The sequence below is a fragment of the Astatotilapia calliptera genome, chromosome 4 (genome assembly GCF_964374335.1).
Source record: "Astatotilapia calliptera chromosome 4, fAstCal68.1, whole genome shotgun sequence".
Taxonomy (NCBI): Eukaryota; Metazoa; Chordata; class Actinopteri; order Cichliformes; family Cichlidae; genus Astatotilapia; species Astatotilapia calliptera.
The window spans coordinates 25,582,343-25,604,313 of record NC_137425.1 but is presented as its reverse complement, the minus strand read 5'-3'; the positions used below and the strand labels follow the sequence as shown (position 1 = coordinate 25,604,313).

The 21,971-nt window shown below is 38.7% G+C and overlaps 2 protein-coding genes across 3 annotated transcripts; one reads left to right on the top strand and one right to left on the bottom strand.

Moving 5' to 3' along the window:
• Nucleotides 1-899: 899 nt before the first annotated feature.
• On the bottom strand, nt 900-2,801 carry mgst1.2 (microsomal glutathione S-transferase 1.2). Of its 2 annotated transcripts, XM_026163730.2 has the most exons (5): nt 2,723-2,796; nt 2,485-2,580; nt 2,085-2,217; nt 1,719-1,810; nt 900-1,249 (listed from the first exon to the last, which is right to left on the bottom strand). In XM_026163730.2, the coding sequence occupies exons 3-5, from the start codon at nt 2,199-2,201 to the stop codon at nt 1,003-1,005; spliced, it is 456 nt and encodes a 151-aa protein (XP_026019515.1). In that variant the 5' UTR covers nt 2,202-2,217; nt 2,485-2,580; nt 2,723-2,796; the 3' UTR covers nt 900-1,002. The 2 variants fall into 2 exon arrangements, with proteins under 2 accessions (XP_026019515.1, XP_026019513.1); XM_026163728.2 differs by lacking the exon at nt 2,485-2,580 and having other exon boundaries at nt 2,723-2,801.
• Nucleotides 2,802-12,888: 10,087 nt separating this feature from the next.
• LOC113021571 (interferon-induced very large GTPase 1-like) lies at nt 12,889-20,773 on the top strand. The gene is made up of 4 exons (XM_080300684.1): nt 12,889-12,922; nt 13,043-13,642; nt 15,921-15,958; nt 16,049-20,773. The coding sequence occupies exons 1-4, from the start codon at nt 12,889-12,891 to the stop codon at nt 20,771-20,773; spliced, it is 5,397 nt and encodes a 1,798-aa protein (XP_080156810.1).
• Nucleotides 20,774-21,971: the final 1,198 nt, after the last annotated feature.

The window sequence follows — 21,971 nt, the reverse complement described above, 5'->3', positions numbered from 1 at the left end:
CGACACAGAACAGTATAGAACCATCCTCCTTCACGACCAGAACAATGGGCCTACACCACGCACTGTGCAACTCGTCTATTACTCACAACTTCAGCATTTCGCTCTATTCCCACTGAACTACTTGTCTTTTATGTTCAGGCAGCCTGTAGGGCCATGAATGCACCATCACACCAGGCTGCATATCAAAATGGTGCTCCATGAGAGACGTACGGCCGGGTAGGGGGTAGAACACATCAGCAAAGCACTGTTGCAATGCAGCAACATCCACAATGGAGGGAGGCGGGAATGTTGGATTTTGGAACCAATGTGATCTCGGACCCTCCCAAGGACGCACAACACGGTCCATGTGGTGACAGCGCTTTTATTGTTACAATAATCCAACTGTGGTTTCAGCACACTGGCATGGGACACAGACACTCCCGTTCAGCCATCACGCACACACCACTGCCTCGTCGAATGTCACTGCAAAAGTTAATCACCTCGCCAGGCACACCTGTTCACCCCGCCTCTGCAGCAGGCCGGAGACCACATGTCTGCCACACAAAACTATATCAACAACCGCCAAACAGCTAAAACAGTAAATGATAGTATGTAAAAAGATTCCACAAAAACATGTAAACACAAGTACTGTAACCCCCCCCCCCCCCCCCCCACAAGACAGCTCGAACGCAGTCAAGCTTTGTTTTTATACATAGATATAAAAATATGGATATGTGCAGATAAATGATCATAATTATAATATTTCTGACTGAGTCAAAAGTGAATTAAATTGAATCAGAAATCGAATCAAATCGGGACCTTGTAAATCAGTTATAGGAATCAGTGATGATACCCAGCCCTATTCTTCAGTACCTTAAGAAAACCCACACACATTTTGTTCATTTCCAACAAACAAAAGGTTATGCAAAGAATGTTTATTTGTCAAGCTCACAGATTGATGCAGCAAGAGAAAAGTAAACACATGCATATGTCTTTAAGAAAGTCAGCTCTATGGCATGTTTTCTACAGGAAAAGAACTGTGTTGAGCACTCTGTAAGCCATTGAGAAGGTGACCAGCATGCCCACGACCCAGGACAGAGCCCTGCTCGGCTGAGGCAGAGCGCCAATGTAGGCAATGGTGTGGAAGATCCGAGCGCCAGCGAAAATGCGAAAGTGAAGAAGAGCGACAGAAAGCTCGGGTCCAGTCAGAGCATAAAGGAGGCCGACAATCACGAAGGGAATAATGTTCTCCAGGTCATTCTGGTGACACCTAGAGGACAAAACAAACAGAGGTTTAGAAACTGCGATGGCCACATTATTAGTAACAGTAGGCACGACTAATTTACACAATTTATTATACACATTTATGTTTTTTGGTAGTGTCTGTCCAAAGAATATCAAACACGCCCTAAAACCCTAAAACAACCCCCCCCCCCAAAAAAAAAACCCCAAACAAACAAACATGATATTTTCTTAACTTCTTTAGATCAACCGTTGTTCTAAAGCAGGGGCGTCGAACTCCAGGCCTCGAGGGCTGGTGTCCTGATTAGTTCATTACCTCTGGAGAACTTCAAGACATGTTGAGGAGGTCATTTAGCCATGTAAATCAGCTGTGATGGATCAAGGACACATCTAAAACCTGCAGGATACTGGCCCTCGAGTCCTGGAGTTCGACACCTGTGTTCTAAAGACACATCAGGATTCTGTAGTATTTGAATTTTAGGGCCAGATTATCTCACCTTCGAACTCGTTCTACATCTGGGTGAGTTTTCAGCAGCTTCTTCTTTTCCTCTGCAGACTTTCTGGCTACATCCTCTTCATTAGAGAAAGACTTTAAAAAATAGAGAATACAAGTGTTTGTTTCTACCAGGACTTATCACAATAATATATCAGGTTGAAAGGATCAACACTGAGAAGTGAGGATGGTTCGGGAGCAGTTATGCATTTCTTTATTCTTTAGTTATGTAATTCTTTATTTTTCTTAAACCAACATGACTCTTGTAAATTCTGAACTTGCAGTTTTATAAAACCAGGACAAAAAAGCAACTAAGCTAATCTTACAGAGAAATACCCAAAATGTAGAACATGCTGGCATTTGAACTCACCCCTCTGGTGAAGCGGTAGTATCCAGTCATTGGCCCCATCAGTAGCATCTTCACAACAACAATAACTGCATATGTACTGAAAGCCCTCACTACCTCATTTTCCATCAGCTCTGCCATCTCTGCTTATTTACAGCTGAAGAATGAAGAAAAGAAGGAAGTTTGTTTACCTTCCTATTAAAGCAAGTTTACTTCAAATTTAAATCTATTTGTAGTTTCTGTGTTTTTTAGAGGGTGTATACCCAACACAAAGTACCACTGTGAAAATAATTCAATCCAAAATAGTAAAATATTTAATGCTAAACTATTCATACACCATTTAAGCATCAAATAGGACCGACTGCACTCATAACCATAATATAAAGCATATAAGACAGTGCTATCAGTAAGACTACAAACTTACTAAAATGCACAAGGACCAACTGAAGTGGCAAATATGAAAGGATGAGTAGTAGCACAGCAGCAGAGCAAACGCACCAAAACCAGTTTCAGCTTGACACTGTTTGTTGATTCAAAGCACACATGTTAACACAGCGCTCATAGAAATTTGTCATTGTCAAATAATGAACTATTTGACAATGACAAAATAATTTTTATACAGTTTACTTTGGAGTTTTAGGTAGTTTATCAGGTTTACTTACTTTGCGCGGTGACTCTGCAGAAAACAAGCAAGTCTGGATCTGTTGCACAAGAAGAATCTCAACTGTTACCCAGTTATCTCTGGGGGCAGGGCAAGTACAAAGGTGCTGTCATAGTTTGCAGCAAGAAACATGACCCAAATGCAAAACGCAAAGTTCAGATGAGATAAAGAAAAAATAAAATATTTTTGTTAGGCAGTAGGCAGCAGTTCAAGTGTAATGCAACTAAACTCAAAAGCCACAAAGTTCATGCAGAAAAGTTCACTTTCTATATGTCTGTGAAGGTTCAGAAAGAAAAGTGTCTGGACCTAAAAGAAGTCTAGATGCTTTTCTTTCCGAGCTCCTTAGACTAGATGTTCTATACTTGAGTCTAATCTGCTGCCAAATCTCTTTTATTCTGCTGGAACTGCAGCTATTAGAACACCAAACACACACCAAGAATGTTTAATCATTCAAATTAATTTGACATTGAACTGCCAGCAAATGAAAGAGACTTCCACATCTAATTTATTTGGCTGTTCAACACTAAGATTTAATGTTTAAATGTCACCAGTTGAAAGTTTTCAGACCTCAAATATGCAGCAATCACCCTGTTTGTTGTTGGTTTTACACATGTAAATACTTTTTTTTTAACATAAATATCTTCAGAAATAAGACTTCATGTAAATTTAAAGCTACAATAACTGTATTTTAATTTACTGTCCAACAGAATTTTTTGAATTAAGGAAAAAGTAAATTTCCATTATTTTAGAGTATTCCTCCGGTGCAACTAACTAAATTAAAGACTAACTTCAAGTTGCCAAAACCACAGTAACTGCAAAAACTACATCATAACATTGCAGTCCTTTATTTTATAAATAAGCATATGACTTTGTAATGGGTGTGAAATCGTATTGAAAGTGAACAAATGGTAAATGGTGTCTTGACATGTATTTCCTCTTATAGAGGAGTGGCTTTAAGCCTCCATGAGTTTTGGCAGAGAGCCAACAGGAAACAGTGACTTCTTTATTCGTTTTAACCTGATGGTGTAAGCTAATGTGACAAAGTGGTTAGGCATGAACTCATTTACTACTTGTCCCTTAACCATATTGATAATTTATTTCCTTGTTATTTTACCTTCAGCCATAATGCTTTAATTTAGACATTGCTGGTGTAACTGTCATTTGAATTTTCTCCTGTTCACAGGCAAATGTCTGGTAAATTATGTTTCTTTATGTTACTTTGGTTATACTTACCATGTTTGTCCATTTATTCAGGTCCTATATTTAAGACAGGTATATGGGAAGGGCCGCCCCAGTACTTCCTGTTTATATAGAGTCATGAGGTCATTGATTGCATCACTGGGTGTAACCAAATGAAGGGTTTTCATTTTGTATAGTATTGTTTATTTTCTTTAAAGTTGCCTTTTTAGTTATATTGTATGCAATGTTTTACTTTTCAAACCATTTAGCTTTGTTTAGAATTGTATTGTTTGGTCTGACCTATTTGTTTCAATGGTAGCGACTAACGAGGTTCAGGTGTGGGTAAAGTCCTGTATAAAGCAAGTGGGATTTTTGGCTACCAGGTTGATTGTTTTACGGTAGAATGGCGATGCCAAAAATAAAGTATACTTAAAAGAAACTTAAATAGTCTGCTGGTGCTGTTTACTTATAACCTTCCTTGGTGCTTATGTTATGCTACCTCACAGCTACCCGCTTTTAGCCTTCATAACTGCCTTAGTTATGTATAGCAGGGATTCAGCAAATAGCTTTTCCAGTTTGGGTACATACTGAGAGCATCACTCAGTTGCTGAAAAATTATGGCTAACACTTGAAATCTGGTAATTGTCCCAGGGTGCCCAACCCTAAATCTACCCCAAGGCAATCAGAACATGAAACTTTAAATTTTATTAAATTATCTCCTATAAACCTTAGCAGATGATTTCTTGTGAGAGAGACGCTCTTATTTTCATGTCATCCTGTTGCTGGCAGTCCTCGGCCTGTTTATTCACACTGTATGATGGTCGGGAACAAAATCATGAAGTTTGATGAGTGCTACAGATCACGTTCCCAAACTACAATTAATATAAACATTTTGAGTACAATGAATTTTATTAAGTAGCAATATGTAATATGCATGCAGAGTTTCACATATTGGACTCTTCACATCCCATCAGATCTATTAAAGACATGGGAGGAATTTGTTGGTGCTGAGAGTTAAAAAGGACGTCAGCTCTTGGGTTAGACAGATGAAAAAAAACAACAAAAAGTGAGTTCATGTTACAGGGCTTCCAGTTTTAAATGAGTATTTTCACCAAGTTATTATTGTTAAGCTGCATTTATTTAATGGCACACCTTCTCACATGTGTGAGATAAAACCTAGAATTTAGCAATTCAGAGCCTGCTACAAGAAATCTATTTATTATAAATAGTATAATAATAGCATAAATTAATAATATAAATTAAGCTTTTAAACTTTTTCAGCTTTACAGTGTGTTTCTATCTGTCTGTCAATGACTGTCATGGTCTGACAGCCCTCGCTGGTCAGCTTGCCTGTTTCGTCTATGTGTTTGGATGTGTGTGTATCCAGAAGGCTAGTTTCCAAGTGCCATCAGGCTGGGAAGAGTTCCCGCGCTGAAGTCAGCCACACCTGCTGCTCTTCAACCATCACCAGCTGCAGCTGATCATCATCACGGGCAGTTTGCTGCTGTTCTGAGTTTCCGTCAACGCTGGATCGTTGAGTTTAGACTTTGTGTGTGTGTTGCTTGCCAGACTAATCTATGCATCTTGTCCTGCCAGGATTTGGGAATGGAGTGATCCATGGGAATGGAGCCATTGTACAGTTTGAGACTTGGAGTTTCACGATTCATGCCACGGACAAATAAAAAAAAAATCTCTGTAAAATAAAACTTTTGGGAAAGGATCTTTTCTTTATGTAATGACAGTTGTGACTCATGAGCCAGGTGAAAATGTGAAAGTGCAATGACAGATTTGAAAGTTAAGAAATGTTTTGCTGAAAACAACAACACACGTAAACAATTAGTATGATGTATGAAGAGAGACAATAGCTTTGTTAGAAAAGATAGACACCATTGTCTCTGAAAACAGTCCGACTGCTACACTAGACTGAAGTGTGATAAAGACAAAGTGATGAAAGAGAATGTGAACCAAAACTCCTTCAAAGAACTGATGGGAGCGACTCTTCAGTTTCACAAGATAAGATTTTTTGGACAGAAAAAAAATTCTTATATATCAGTGTTTTGTTTTTCTAAAAAATTAAGAAAAATTGTCATTTCACTGCATCCCAGAGACAGAATTTTGCTATGTTATGCAAAATAACAATCTATGTGAGAATTCAGTGCTGTGCATCTGACAGAACTACTCTAGCTCCCCTTTCCTGCAGCATCTGGACACAGTACAGAGGGTTGATCCAGGAGTTTGGACTGGAGTGAAACTGCCTCCAGATCAGTGCTGGTGAACCACCAGTGAACATCCACGCACCAACTCCTGTGTCTCTGTCATAGAGGGGAGTGACTGAATGTTTGTCCCAGTATTAAAAAGTCAGTTTGATCACAAATGAATGGCAGGAGCCAATGAGCCAGAAAAGCTGATTGCTCACAGGTGAGGTGAGAGAGCAGCAGAGATAGATTAACATCTCCAGATGTCAAGGAGGTGAACACTAACACAGTTATATGTTTATGTACCGAGGTTGTAACCCATTTTGTCAGTGGATGGTGGTGTTGTACTACTGGGGAACCACTAGAGACATGCACAGCTCAGAAATACATGAGCTCTGACCTGGGAAAGATGCTAACTTTGGTGTCCTCTCTATTTATCTACAGGTACTGAAAAACTTACATTTATATCACTAAAGTAATGTAAGTTTGATAACAACTGTTCTGTCATTTTTGTGATGACTTTGAGATGTTGTTTTGTTTTTTCTTATGTGTTAACAACAGTGCCAAATTATTTTGAGTTATGACCATTATATAAGTTATCCTTTAACTATGAGTGTTTTTGTTTAATTTATGTGTATAGGAATATGTCAAACTCATTTCAGTTGGCTACACAACCCTTGGAGTTGAAGTATGAAATACCTACCTGTCTCACTTAAGATGGTCCACCTTGCCTGTAGGTCCTCTCTGGAGCACTCAACTCATTTACCCACCTGCCTGCTCACCTTCCTTTTCTCCTGTGAAAACGCAAGCCAGTGGCTTCTCCCTCAGAAAGTACTCTTAGTGCCCCTAAGTAAGTAATCGCATCACCACTCACCAACGGGACTTTCCATGCGTTATCTTTCTGTTTGGACTAACTAACTATACTCTAGCTAGTTAGTTTAGTTAGAGTAACCCAGATCTCCTTAGAATCCTCTTTAACTGCTACTTTTCTTGCTTGTGCAAAATAAAGACTATTAAAAATTATAATTGAATCCACTTGACTCCTGCATTTGAGTCTACCATCATTTATCAGCCTATGTGGCCTGAAACACAGACAGGGAAAGATTGTTTACTTGTGCTTCAAGGCTGTAGATCTATATCAAATGCACTGCAAGTGACACTGGCAAGCACAACATTCCTCAGGTGGCAGTGCAGAGGGCAGCACTGAAGGGCCAACAACATCCTCTACCCATGTCCACTGGCATCATCCTTCACTCTGGGTAATATTTTAAGGCCCCATCGCTTGCGTCACTTCTGTGTCATTAACTATTCAAACAGCGACGTCATAGCCCCACCCCACATATGTAGTAAAACAGCATACTGATGGTCAGCTTTCATACTTCCACAGACTGATTTCACCATTTTTATCGTGGAACGGTCAGGCCCCAGTGGTGGAGAAAGTAATGTACTTGGGAATTTTGGCAATGTTTCTGAAACATTCACAGAAAATCCTGTGAAGATAAAATGTTTTGGTATTGTGGAATTTTGTCTTCTGTTTTTTCTGATATCTAGACACAGGTGAAAAGTGTTCTTCCAAAACCAGCAAAAAGATCTCAAAACTGTTGACTGCATTGTAACAAGAGACTTGAGAAGAAAGACGTGGGAGTCCCTTCTAAGTGCAGTGCACTGCAAACAGTTGTAAAGAACTGTTGGATCCACTTGGATCAATGGCAATATTACAGACAAATTGCAAGATCCATAGACAGCTGCTGACCTGACAAACAAGCCCAATATGAGAGCCAGAAAGATTAGAAGACAAAGTTAAGCATTCTACTCCAACAGAAGTACAACAAGCCACACCAAATGGTGTGCTACGCCACCTACAGGCAGAGGTGAGATTGTTAATTCCCACTACTACTTGATATCCTGGTTATAAGGAGTGCTGATTGGAGTTACCCTGCACTGTGCAGTGATGTTGGACTAAGCTGGTCACAGCTCAAGAGAATTTATAGTTTGAGCTCTTAATATAGAAAAATTTCTATTGTAGAACAATAGAGAACTAAACCTGACTGCCTTTATGCCAAAAGCCATCACAGTGTACCTGTAAGTGTGTGTTTATGACAGGGTGAGGAATAGAGCTGCTATTTCTTTACATCAGGTCTTTTTGCTGGTGTTGGAAGAGCCCCTTTCACCTGACTGGTGAGAGGGGGAGGGACCTTATTTTATTATATTTATTGTTTTAATTTACAATTAGAAATGAAAATATGTGTCTGCCCACAAGGTAGAAATGTCTAAAACTACAGCTTACACCCTGCAGTAACATACAGTACATCTGAGTTGTTGTAAATTGTCTGACTGCTAGGATCATTTAAATCCCTCATACACAATTTGAAATGCGTCACCTCCAAAATTATGTAGAAGGTCATCACTTCCCAAAAGAACCAACCAAACCAGATTAAAACCACACAAACAAAACAACCCCCAGAAATGTTAGGTCAGTTTAACCCAGCCCCCTGCTTTGTCCATATCTGACCAGCCGCATTACTAAAATAACAAAATTTGGATCTTTTGTAACAAAGCATTTCCCACACTATTTAGTCCCTCAGCTCTAGACTGTACTGCTGATATTTAAGGGTGTTGTCTTCTTCCTGCTTAGTTTTACCGTATCTCTACCTTGTACAGCAAGTTCAGCAAACTTAATTGATCTTAATTGGCCTTTCATGTCCACAGAGTTATATTTATAGCTTGTAGAGCATAGCTGCTGGGATTTTGTTGGGTGTTCCATTTATAAGAAACATTCTATAATAGAAAAATAAAAAAACAAAAAACTATCTTTAACAGTTTGAACCACAAACTCAGTTACACTGTTTTTGAGTCTATAGGCAACAGACAATATACCACGGTCAGCTAGACACTTACAGTATGTGTTGGGGTTTTAAAGTGTGTTGCATTGTGTATTATTAAGATCTCTATGTTTAGAAAGTGAACAATAAACTGTGCCCATCTGTCTGTGATAATATTAGCATTACTGGCCCTGAGAAGCTGCGAGCTGTTAAAAGCAAAAGCAAAACGTTTCAATGCATCACTTAAAGTAGTGTCATGCATCTAGTTTGTTGTAACCTACTTTTGGGAAAACCCCTGCTGTCATAATTTTCCAGTTTGAAGGACTCAAAAGCTGGCTTGAAGGAAAGCAAACACTAAAGATATTGACAACTGAAACGATTCAGAACACAACACAGGGTATTTTGGAGACTATAGACTGAGAAGTCTTTAAATATACAGGAATGTTGATGAGGAAACTGCATGGAGGTGTGCAATTCAACTTTTAGCCTGGGAATAGCTGAGAACTAAGAAACAAAAGCATGAGAGTGTGACTTACCAGTGCCCAAAGCATGCACACAACCTCCACTTAGAGTTCCCCTGCTGTCTAGCAGAAAACCTAAATACATAACTCACACTATTCTTTCTTTGGCTTGGTTTCACATATTTACACTTTTAAAGCTCACTGGCTTGGGAAAAGGAGCTGGGTAATCACACAGCCTGTGACTATAACAGATGCAATCCATTTAAATAATTCTGAGACTTTTCTCATTTAATCAAAAGTCCTCTTTTAATGTCCCTGATTGCTGCTGTTGCTCAGCTCTGTGTCAGTGTGTTCCCCTTTGAGCCATCAAACTCTTTGTGCCCAAAGAGTTCAAAGTAAAATTTCCAATTTTGGTTCATACTGACATGAAAGCATAACAGAGTTGCCCAAAAAAACTTGCAAGTAACACTTTCATGATGTGATTATTATATTCTACCATTTTCCATAGTTGCCCTGTTGAAGGATCCAGTGAAGCCTCAAACCATTTAACCCTCTGAGGTCTAAATCATCACTCGTGATGACTCCAGCCCTAAGACTAAGTCTAACCCTAGATAATATGAATATATAATTTTTTATTTTTTTTAGATATTATTCGCCCAAGTTTTTTCAAGTAGGAAATAAAGAAAACCACCAATATTACTGGCACACATCAAAGCCTATTCACTTTTTTTCCCAAAAAGTCAGTTTTGCCTTTCACTAGAATATACGTTTATCGCAGGGTTTGGGTTATCGCCTATGTCTGTGAAGGTTCTCAGTCATCCAGGTCATCGTAGTCTAAGGAGCTTGGAAAGAAAAGCGACTTCTTTAAGTTGCTTGAAGACGTTTCACCTCTCATCCGAGAAGCTTCTTCAGTTCTAAGGTCAAATGGTGGAGAGTCCCAGATATAAACCTAGTGGGAGTATCCCCCCACAGAGGGACAAAAGGACCCCCTGATGATCCTCTAATCGCCTGAGCCAAGGTGTGAAAATGGGTGGGGGTCCCAATCAGCCAGGGTTTCGGGTGAGCTCATTGTGAAACCTGGCCCCACCCTATCATGTGATTTCCTGAGATCAGATGGCCCAGGATGTGAGTGGGCGTTAAGGTGTCTGGGGAGGGATCTCAAAACTGGATTATAGATGGCAGAGAGTTGGTGTCGTAAACCACCGCCTCTGTTCAAAGATGGTTGCTCACAGTGGACATAGATGGCTTCTTTCACTCCTCTTTCAAACCATCTGTCCTCTCTGTCCAAAATGTGAACATTGGCATCCTCGAAAGAGTGACCTTTATCCTTAAGATGCAGATGGACTGCTGAGGTCACTCTTTCGACCTCAGCAGTCTGGGCCATTTTTATTATTTTGCATAGTCTATTGTTGTTTTCTGAGTCTTTTCCCTTTTGCCCCTTTATGTCGAGTTTGTATGTTTGAATACATCTTCACTGAAATGTCGCTTCATTACCTAACCTATTCATTGTTTTAATCTATTCTTGTCCTTTATCATGTTGTCCCACATTGCTGTGTTTTTCTTAGTCTTCCCCAGTATTCCTTGTGGCTCTTGGAGTTTTGAGTTCTGTGTATGGACTGTATTTTAGCAAGTGGTGCTGAATCAGTCTTTTAGAGAAAAGTGGTGTAGCGAGTGATCATAATTATCCATGGTGGATAACAGCTTGTTGAATGACCTCCTCCACACCTTCAAATTTCAAAAGTAGAATGGGTGTCTTTCTTCTGAATCCAAACTTGGAGCTGATTTGTCAAAAGAAGGGCCTTTTAAATATTATAAGAACAAGTTAGCCCACAGTCTGATACCTGATTATTCAAGTTATTGTTTGTGGGAGAAGGATTTTAAATTTGAGTCTGGATTTAAGAGAATACAGGAGAAATACACTCTCTCTTTCGAGTCAGTGTCAATATTTTTGCTACAGCATTTTGGATCAGCTGAAGGCAATACTGCAATCTAAGAGTAATAAATGCATGAACTAGTTTTTCAGTGTCAAAGGTGTTCAGTATGCAGCCAAACACAGAGCCAGCCTTCCTACACAGTTTATTCAGTCTGTTGTCTGCAGCATCAATACTGATCCTCCAGTAGATCACGGAAAAGAACAAAATCAGTTTAACGCTCAACATGTTGTGCATCCAGAGACTCTTTGTGCAAACCCACATTTATGACAAGTTATTTTAGTCATAGTTGTTGGGTATTTATTTATTTTTTGTTAGCCATTCTTATCTCTGCAATTAAAAATGCATTTTTCATTTGAAATGTAGAAAATGTGCTTTGCTTTTAGGCTATTCTTTGTCAAATGTGAAACAGTGAAAAGATCCAAATAGATCAGTAAGTGCTGAAATACCAGCTGCTTCCCACCAACAACCTTGCCATATTCTAAGTCACTCTCAGCATGTTTCTTATCCATTATGTAGATGAAACCTAAATTCAGTGAGCTTTTGCCTGTCACATGATTTACTCACAATATTTACTTTAAATGACCAATTGAAAGGGGTACATCAGTGAGCATGAATAAATGTAGAACTTCATGATCACTGATATGCCAATTTTAGTATTCTAAAAATTACTGTGTTGCGTGTAAACATGTAACTGAAGCCAAACTTTTGTCTTGTAGAATAGTGTAAAGCATCGCTTTAGTTATCCTAACTACACTGTGCATTAGACATTTTGTTTTTCATTTTCATGTCATCATATTGCTGGCAGTGAACATTTTATCTATTCACTCTTTAAACTGTTTAGCTCAGAATCATGAAGCATCCAGAAGTCAGTTAATTGCATCGTAACAAGTCTGACCAGCCTTACAGGTCTCATTATTACAATCACAATTGATTTTCTGTAAGTCGGAAGTCTCAAATAATTTTTCTTTTACTTTCTCTTTTACTTTTATAATTATTGATTTGGTAGTGATATGAATGCAGAGAGCTTCACAGCCTGTTGGATGTTTCTCACCACGCTAGATCTGTTAAAAACAAGTGGGAGGGGTTAGTTGGTGTTGAGAGTTATATATGGCCTTGGATCTACGATCCAGGAGATGAGAAGAAGCAAACAACAAAAGGTAAGTTTATTTTATTATTTTGTTTGTGGATTATGATCATCTTGATTTTCCCCTCAAATCAATTGCCCCTTCCACTGCTACCTCTTCTTTATCTGTCTTCCTCTTGTTGGTCTACTGACCATTTCCTTTGTACTTTTAGTTTGGGGAGTTTTTTAAACTTTTGAATTCTTTTACCTTTTTTTGCTTTTTATCAAATTAAATGACCAGCTTTTGGAATCAAACTCTCTTTTCATTTTATAACTCTGTCTGCATTTGGGTCTGCAACATTAACTAATATTATATAAGCTGGATATGGATGTCTTCTTTAGTCCAGACCAAGAGTTATCCTACCAGTCTCTTCTGGACTCATTCCCTCACTAACAAACCAACTGTTCTTTTACTTCTCTCTCAGTGTGATCCAGTGAATACTCAAGGAGCTCATGGAGCTTGAAACTGGTATTAAGACTGGCAGAGGTAATATGTTAAATAGTAACATTGTAACATTTGTTTATTTTTTTAATTTCAGAGAATGTTTAACAACTTTGAATATTCCATTTTAACTAATATGACCTGTTGATGTTTGGTTTCTTTCAGAATCACCCAAGCTCACCATTGTGTTAACTGGTGATACAAATACTATTGAGATTGGGCCAAAAAACATCTTACTTGATCATGATGACAAAACCAATGTTAAAACGTTTTCGTCCAGGCTGTATGATATGTGTGGTCGGCATATCACTGTCATTAACATGCTTGGTTTCCAAAAGACTGATGAAATCCCACTAAACCAGGGAATTCATGCCATTCTCTTACTGTTACCATATGGTCAGCATAACCACCATTACAGCTTAGGGATTCAATGGTTAGAAAAAGCTTTTGGGAAAAAATGTTTGTCTTTTGTCATGACAGTTGTGACTCATGACTCAAGTGAAAAATGTGAAAGTGCACTGGCAGACCTGAAAGCTAACTGCACCTTTGCTGAAAAAAGATACCACACATGCACAAGAAGCATGATGGATGCAAATGAGATAATAAATCTGTTAGAGAAAATCAATGTCATGGTCTCTGAAAACAGTCCCCACTGTGCCATTAAAGTGGTGGGTGATGAAGATGAGAGAGAGCATTTGGATCAAAATGCCAACAGAGAGGAGGAAATTGGGATCAATTCTTCTGTTTTTCTGAAAAATCAAAAAGGTAAGATTTTATTGTGAGTAGATCCTAAATTCTTCTAAAAAGTTTAGTCTGAACTTTTTTTTATTTTAGGACAAATCACTGAATGCTGTTGTCACAGAGAATATGGGAAATACAAACTTTGTTTTTTATTCCTTTAATTTGTCACTAGTTTCTTTGTGACTCGCTCATTGTTGTTAGTCAGAAAAATATGTTTTATTGAATTTACATGTGTTTTTGTTTAGTTTTTTCCAAGTTTGCTTTAACTGCATTGGCAATATATTTGGGAATATTAATTTGTCCTCTCTCCTCCAGAATGATTATCATTTTAGGCATCATGCTTTTGCATGATGTACTAAGATTATTTCTGGGTCATCTCTAAGATGAGAACATAGTAAGGTCCTGAAAAATTAGACTTTCTTAGTTTGAAGTGAATTACTCAAGTTCAAGGTCGATTGAAAGGTTTGTTAAACTTGCTTCCCAAAAAAGAGACATAGGTTAACAGCAGGAGTTTAAGTAGGATTTGGGCGGTAAGGGAACCCTTGTTCTAGTTCTAGTGTAATGGGGAAGCAGGGGGAAATCACTGATAATAATTTGTATTGTCAGCTGCAGTAAATTTTTGTGGTCAGCTGGACTGCCCTGCAGCTGGTTCCAAAGTCACATATATGCCGTTATGGCCGATTGTAGAAGATAGTCCTGTTAATCAGCAACTATACTGAAGCACATCTGAGCACTTATTTATACAATTATTTGATTGTTTCTGTTGCTTGCAAATGGTGTCACATTTGCAAGCAATCAAAAAGCATTTGTCCTCTTCCTGACTTCCTATTTTTTGTATGCTTGTCACACTTAAATGTTTCAGATTATCAAACAAATTTAAATATGAAGCAAATGTAACACAAGTAACCACTGTGTGAAAAAGTGATCAATCCCCAGTCTAACATAAAGTGACTGTGGAGTATTAGATCTTCAAAAAGTTCGATTTCACAAGCCAGACCCAAGCATGATTACTTCCACACCTGTTCTCATGAGTTCCAAGATGAAAACACCTGCTCATCTCAGTTTTGCTCGAAATCATCTTGATGATCTTAAAGACTTTTGGGAAAATACTCTGTGGACTGACAAGACAAAAGTTTAACTTTTTGAAAGGTGTAACCTATTACGTCATATTACATCTGGCATAAAAGTAACACAGCATTTCAGAAAAGGAACATCATACCAAAAGTTCATACTCCTCCAAATCTAACTGTGGTTGCCCACATGAATGTTGAAGTTCCCCAGCAGAATAATAGAACCCCTGGGAATAGAGCACTCCTTAGCACCCCATCCAGTGGCTCTAAGAAGGCAGGATGGAGCATTGCGGCTACCACAGTCAGGAGGCTCATGTACCGTGCTTCAACATAATATTACCGTATTGTGTACGAGAATCCCAAAATGGCACCTGTTAAGAGACATGCTCATGAAGCAGAGTTCAAACTCTATCAGTCACGCAGTCGAATATGGGCATAGAGCAGCTGCAAGAGAATTCAACATTAATGAATCAATGGTACAGAAGTGGAGGGAGCAAGAAGAATGAGTTGAGTAAAATTGACCTATCTGACTATTTGGTTTCGCTAAATGCACTTTATAATCCGGTGCGCTTTATGGTCCAAAAAATATGGTAACTTATCTTTCTTGTAGAAATGTGCTCCAAATAAAGAACATTGTGTTGACAAGATTGTCAGTTAATCATTTATAAATCAATATTGTCTGTCTGGGTAGAAGTGTTGAGTGATGTGGTTGAAACATTTGCGTGCACCTCACTTTTGCACTGGTGCACCTAAGAAAAAAAGTTAGGCGCACCAGTGCACCCATGGCAAAAAGTAAGTGTAGAGCCCTGCACTGGGGAGAACTCCAGGTACTCGTAACATACTGGGGGGATACAAGTATACCCGCTCCTTCCTGTTGTCTCCTCACCGAGGGCAACACCAGAGTTGAACAATGTCCCATTCCTCTCCAGGGTTACCCAGGGTACACTGGACCCTTGATTGTCATACTACATAGGAGTTATCTCGGTCGCTCTTTATCTGGCATCTCACCCAGCGGAAACCCTACCAAGGAAAAATTGCTCACAGGTTCACTGGAACACAAAAACCCCCTGATAAGGTGGCAATTGATGGAGGTGAACATGAAATAAATCATAAAGAAACAAAAAAAAAACTGCTTTTAGTGCTGCTTTGAACAAAAAAAGTTTCAAATAAGACTTTTCTTTACTTTTGAACTGTCCACTTTACTAAACTGTTACATCATTGCTGTTCTGCAGGTGTCTCCGGTATAGGTATGAGTGGAAACAAGGATAAGGTAATATATTCTAATTAATTTTACAAAATCCTAAATGTTTAGTTTTGTAATTTTTGCATACACTAACTGGTGATTCATTTATTGTTATAGCAGCCAATAGATATCTCTGAAGAAAGCATCAAAGAGAAATGCCAAACAGAAACTGAAAGACTTCTGAGCAGACTTAACCTTCAGGACAAACAAACACAGAAAATGTCACCAGCAGACTTTCTTAAAATAGGCCCTCCTGTGAATCAGAGCCACGAGACATCTGAAAAAGATTTAGCTTGTACTTTTCTTCAGAGGATGATGATGTTAGACTACAGAGCAAGATATATCCCTGTAAGGCAAGACAATCCTGATGTAACTCCTTCAAAGTCTGTTCCAGTGTTCAACAATGATGACTTTGATGCTCTATTTAGTGCAAAGGTAGACTCTAATAAATCAAAATCTCACATTCACCCAATGGATGTTCAGATGGCAGTATTTCATTGTTCAGACAGCTTCCTTAAGCAGAACCTGGTTACAAAGCTATCACAGTGTCAGTACGCCTTACCGTTGCTTGTCCCTGACTCAGTCACTATGGATATTGAATGTCCTCTGTGGACATTCAGGCAGATAACTAAAACATGGAAGAAAACTCACATCAAGGATAATTCACATGCCATCGCCATGAAGACAATGCCCATCTGCAAAGCTGAGACACCCATGGTGTTTTCCTTCCGCCTGGGTTCACTTCCAGTGTCAAAATCTCAGCTCATGAACACTTTGATCAATGACCGTCACAGCACCTTCTTCCATAGAAATTGTCCAGGTAGCACCAAATCTCGCCTGCTGATGGATGGTGTGGCAGAGATTGCCTGGTACTGCCCTGATGGAAAACCCAGTGACTCCTTCAGTGACTGCATTGCCTTTTGTAATCTTCATGGTGATGCTCTGTCATTTGAAAAACAGCGTGAGATACTGACAGAAAAATCATCAGTTAATGTTGTTCTTTTGCCAACTCTGGAAAAAGGCCATAAAAGTACTACAGTAATCCAAGACCTTTACAAGTTACCAAAGCCTCTCATTATTCTCATTGCTGATGATGAAAGTGATGCACTTCATGTTAAAAATGGAAAATACAAAATGGGTGTGAAAGACAGAAATCAATCAGAAGTTTCTGATGAACTGAAAGGAATAATTAAAGAAATTTTATCTGGACCTCATAGATCCTTCCAGCTTGAATCAATGGCTGAGGTTTCTGGAGTCACAGTGGATGAAGATCATGTAGTCTACCAAAAAGGGAAAGCTGCTGCACTGAAAACAGTTAAAATGCTTCAAGGGATGGAAATTTCTAAGCTCAAAGAAAAATTTCTCCCCTGTCAAGCCAAGCTGTGGCATGAGTGGTGTAAAATAAATAAAGAGCTGTATCACCTTAAAGGAAACATTGAGAAGGAAAAAAGTCAGAAACGACAGCAGCTGATGCAAATAAGACAAAATCAGTGCAAAGCTTCATGTAGTGAACTGATGAAGTCATTCACAGAAAGCCTCTTGTCTTTGCCATCAAAAGAGAAGGAGTACTTCCTGAAATGGACTCAGATCTTAATAGATGCCCTATCCACAGACGAGATATCTTCAATTCTCACAAGCTCTGATGAAAAGTGGACTGAGGTCTTAACTCTGAAAAAGAAACATGACAAATCTGATCTGTTAACAAGCAAACAAACAGAACTTGAACAAATCTCCAAAACACTGCAGTCTGCAACCTTTGGCCTGGAGCACATCTTCAGAGAAATGGGACAGATCTATGAAGCCCATAGAGCAGTACAAGCAGCGAGTAGTCACACTGAGTGGGTTAAATATCCTGAACTGGCTGCAGATCTGATGATTTCAGGACACCCAGTGGAGCTGATGGATGGTGATGCAGGTCATGTGCCTCTAACATGGATCTCTAGTCTTTTAGATGAAGTCATCCAGAAACTAGGCAACCAGAGAGTTTTTGTGTTGTCAGTTTTGGGCGTACAAAGCAGTGGAAAGTCAACAATGCTGAATGCCATGTTTGGATTGCAGTTTGCAGTGAGTGCAGGCAGGTGCACCAAAGGTGCCTTCATGCAGCTGGTCAAAGTGTCAGAGGAAATCAAGAAAGACTTCCAGTTTGAATATGTTCTAGTGGTGGACACTGAAGGACTAAAGGCATGTGATACCACTCTTCATCATGACAATGAATTGGCAACATTTGTTGTTGGTCTGGGAAACATGACACTGATCAACATGCCTGGTGAGAATCCAGCTGACATGCAGGATGTCCTGCACATTGTTGTTCAGGCTTTCATGAGGATGAAGAAGGTTAAACTTTCTCCAAGTTGTGTATTTGTTCACCAGAATATTACAGACATTGGAGCTGCTGAGAAAAACATGAATGAGAGAAGATGCCTGCAAGAAAAACTGGACCAGATGGCTCAGCTAGCTGCTAAACAGGAATCATGTGATGCTGAGTGCTTCAATGATGTCATTGCCTTTGATGTGCAAACAGATGTGAAATACTTTGCTCAGCTATTGGAGGGAAGTCCACCGATGGCTCCTCCAAATCCAGGCTACAGCGAGAGCATCCAAGAGCTGAAGAACCTCATCCTGTCTAAGGCCAAACAGTCTGCCGGCGTAAAACTATCTCATTTCAGAATAAAAATTCATGACTTGTGGAATGCTCTAATTAATGAGCAATTTGTTTTTAGCTTCAAAAACTCACTAGAAATTGCAGTTTACAGAAAACTTGAGGTTGAATATGGGAACTGGACCTGGGCCCTGAGGAGCAACATGCTGACCATTGAAAACCAGCTTCACAACAAAATTGAAAATGGAGACACTGACAAAATTGAGCGTAGTTATATTTTTAAAGAAATGAGCAAAACATTTGAAAAAATCAAAAAAGATATGTCAAAGTACTTTGAGGATGACAGAGACAAAGATATGTTGGTTCAGTGGAGAGGCCGATTTGACAACAAAATAAAGGAGTTCCAAGAGGAGCTGGTGACAGGAGTGCAAAGAAAACTGGAGGAAGTTATGCAACAGAAGAAAGCTTGTAAAAAGCTGGAGGATAAGAAGCCAGAGTTTGAGAACAAGCTGCTGCAAAAGAGCAAAGAGCTCGCTCATCAGTTAAAAGACAAACCAAAAGATGAAGAGGAACTTCAAAAACTGTTTGACACTGTTTGGAGTGACTGGGTAAAGGATTTAATTGCAGATACAAAACCCATTGAGGACATCAACCTGGAAGAGGATCAGGAAACTATCCTTCAAGATGTTGGGATTGAACAAAATATTATAAATGATTCCAAAAGCAGTGGAAAATACAAAAATATGTCTGAGTTTGATGACTACACGGGTTATATCGTCCACAAGCAACAAAAAGGACAGGGCATTGTAGCCCAAGTTTTTTCATTGATTGAAGATCACATTTGGGGACCTATGGAGTATGAGGACCAGGAACAGATCAGATCACTAATAATCAGCATTGACAAAGAGTCTCTTGATGCAGTCAAGAGTAAACCTGTAGCAACAAGAGGCTACAGTTCAGCTTACTTACAAGAAGCGGCCAAAAATGTTCAAGACACAGTGACAGAGTTTGAATCGAACAAGAAATATGATTTCAAAAAGGAGTTCACAGTTGATCTCTTACTGTACATATTTGACAGGGCAGCCATTTGGCTTTCACAGTCTCACAAAAAATTCAAAACAAGCAATGATGCACTCACTTACTTGGAGAGTAAAAAACCACAATACTACAACATTTTCAGCAGCTTCTGCAATGGAAACTCATCTGCTGTTGTGTTTGGAGAAATGATCTGTGAAAAACTGAAGGTTTCCATTGTTGAAGCTGTTTGTAACGAGACTGCCATTGATCTCGCTGGAGAGATGAGGTGCACTTTCCCAGCATTCAATGGAAACCGACTGAACTTAGAGAAACATTTGTTGACATCACTTGCAGAGAAAGAGGACTTTGATGCTTTCATCACCTACATCCAAAATCCAAGGAAGCAAGTAGCAGCCTTTATCAAAGAGAAAGTAAACACGTACATGTTCACAGAATACAAAGAAAAAGCTCAAAACATACTCAGGAAAAATGTGGATGAGATGCACAAGTTTGTCTCTCAAGCTTTGTTTGATGCAACAAATAATGTCAAAACACAAAGAGGAGACACAAACATGTGGGTAAAGGAATTTTCCAGTTTCCTTAAAGATAAATTGACGCTTGAATCTATCTCTTGTCAAAACTTCGGGGACATAAACTATTTCGAATTTCTTAAAGAAGAGATTGAGAAAGGTCTTATATCCATCAAAGAGGAGATGAATCGGCTTTCCTTGGATAAGATGAAGGAATTCAGACTGAGACCTGATGAAATCCTCATCGATCAGCTGTGTAACTGCTGCTGGGAAACCTGCCCGTTCTGTGCAGCTGTTTGTACCAACACTGTTAAAGATCACAGTCCTGAAGATCACAGTGTCCCCTTTCATCGACCTTCTGCACTCAGTGGTGGACACTACAAGAACAGTGATGAAATGAGTGTCGAGTTCTGCACGACAAAAGTTGCAAGTGATATACGTTTTTACCCTAATCTAAGGTTAGATCCCATTCCTTTTAAAAAGTACCGCAAAGCCGGACCACCATATAAAAACTGGAGAATCACCCCTGATGAATCTAAGCTGAAGTACTGGACATGGTTTGTGTGTCGGTTTCAGAAGGAAATGGAAAAGCACTATCGTTTTAAATTCACAGGGAGTGGTCAGATTCCCAGAGAGTGGAAAACACACACTAAAGAAGATGCTATTGAAAGTCTGGATGAAATGTGCAAACTGTGAGTGAGTCACCACAGCTCAACAATTATTCAAAAATGAAACCACATAAAATGATAACATTGCATTAAAATATGGACTTTTAGTAGATTGTTCGAATGGTACATAGAAACCTGCTTTATTGAAATGAAATTTTACAAAGGAGAGCAAATAGGAACAATATCAATTTAAAAATGATAGTTCGAAATACTATCATTTTTAAATTGATATTGTATAAATTATTGTATGCTTATTTTAGCATTTGCATTTTAAAGAAAAAAAATGAAAAGAAACATGCACATTTAACTTTTAAAAATTTTTTTAATGATCAACATTTTTTTTTATCATTATAATTTCATTGTATTCAGCATTTTGAGCTATAAAGTAAAGAGCGCTTAATAATGTTTTCATTCATTGAGCTGTTAATCAGTGACAACACATATTTTCACTTTGACCTCTTGTGTTACTAATGGATGGTTACAAAGAGTTGTAATGAACTTAATTTCTTCATACTAGGGTTCTTTTCACTTCTGAAAAATGTTGTCTTTGTAGATTAAAGTATCCGTAGAAACCCTGCCAAAACATGGAATGTCACATGTATTAATATCATATCTTCCTGAAAACCAGCCTCTTCATTGATGTCTTCTGAAAAGGATATTTGGTCTATAGCTTTTGACTTATTTGAGCTAGTGACCTACTAAGTCCTGATGTAATAATAGAAGACATCCTGTTCTTTTCATTCCATCTCATGCGTCTCATGTCATTTAGCTCCAAAAAGAGGAAATCACAAAAAAAACAGTTTAATGGGAAGAATCTTTTTTCCTTGGGTTCCATGAAGATATACACTATGTTATTTAAGTATCTGCATTTTGAAATAAAGGAAATGGTTAAAACATGATTAAAAACTTGAGTGCTATATGTGTGCGGTTCATCTACATCAAATGTTCCTCTTCCTCTCTCACGGTTCTAATTCCTGGCCAACTCCTGTCATAACTCAATTCAATTCTCACATCACCTGGCCAGTAGTTCAGTTTACCGAGCTCGAATGCTCAACCCAGTCACTCTGTCTAATCATTCCAACAGTTCGCCCTTTAACCCACATGGCCAAAGATATTCAAAAATATTTATTTTCAAAGTTCATTATCTAATGAATTGTGTCTCGACCCTGTGTGCAAAAGGTGATAACTGAATCCCCTTCAGCTCAGTTTTAGTTTCTGCTGTAGAC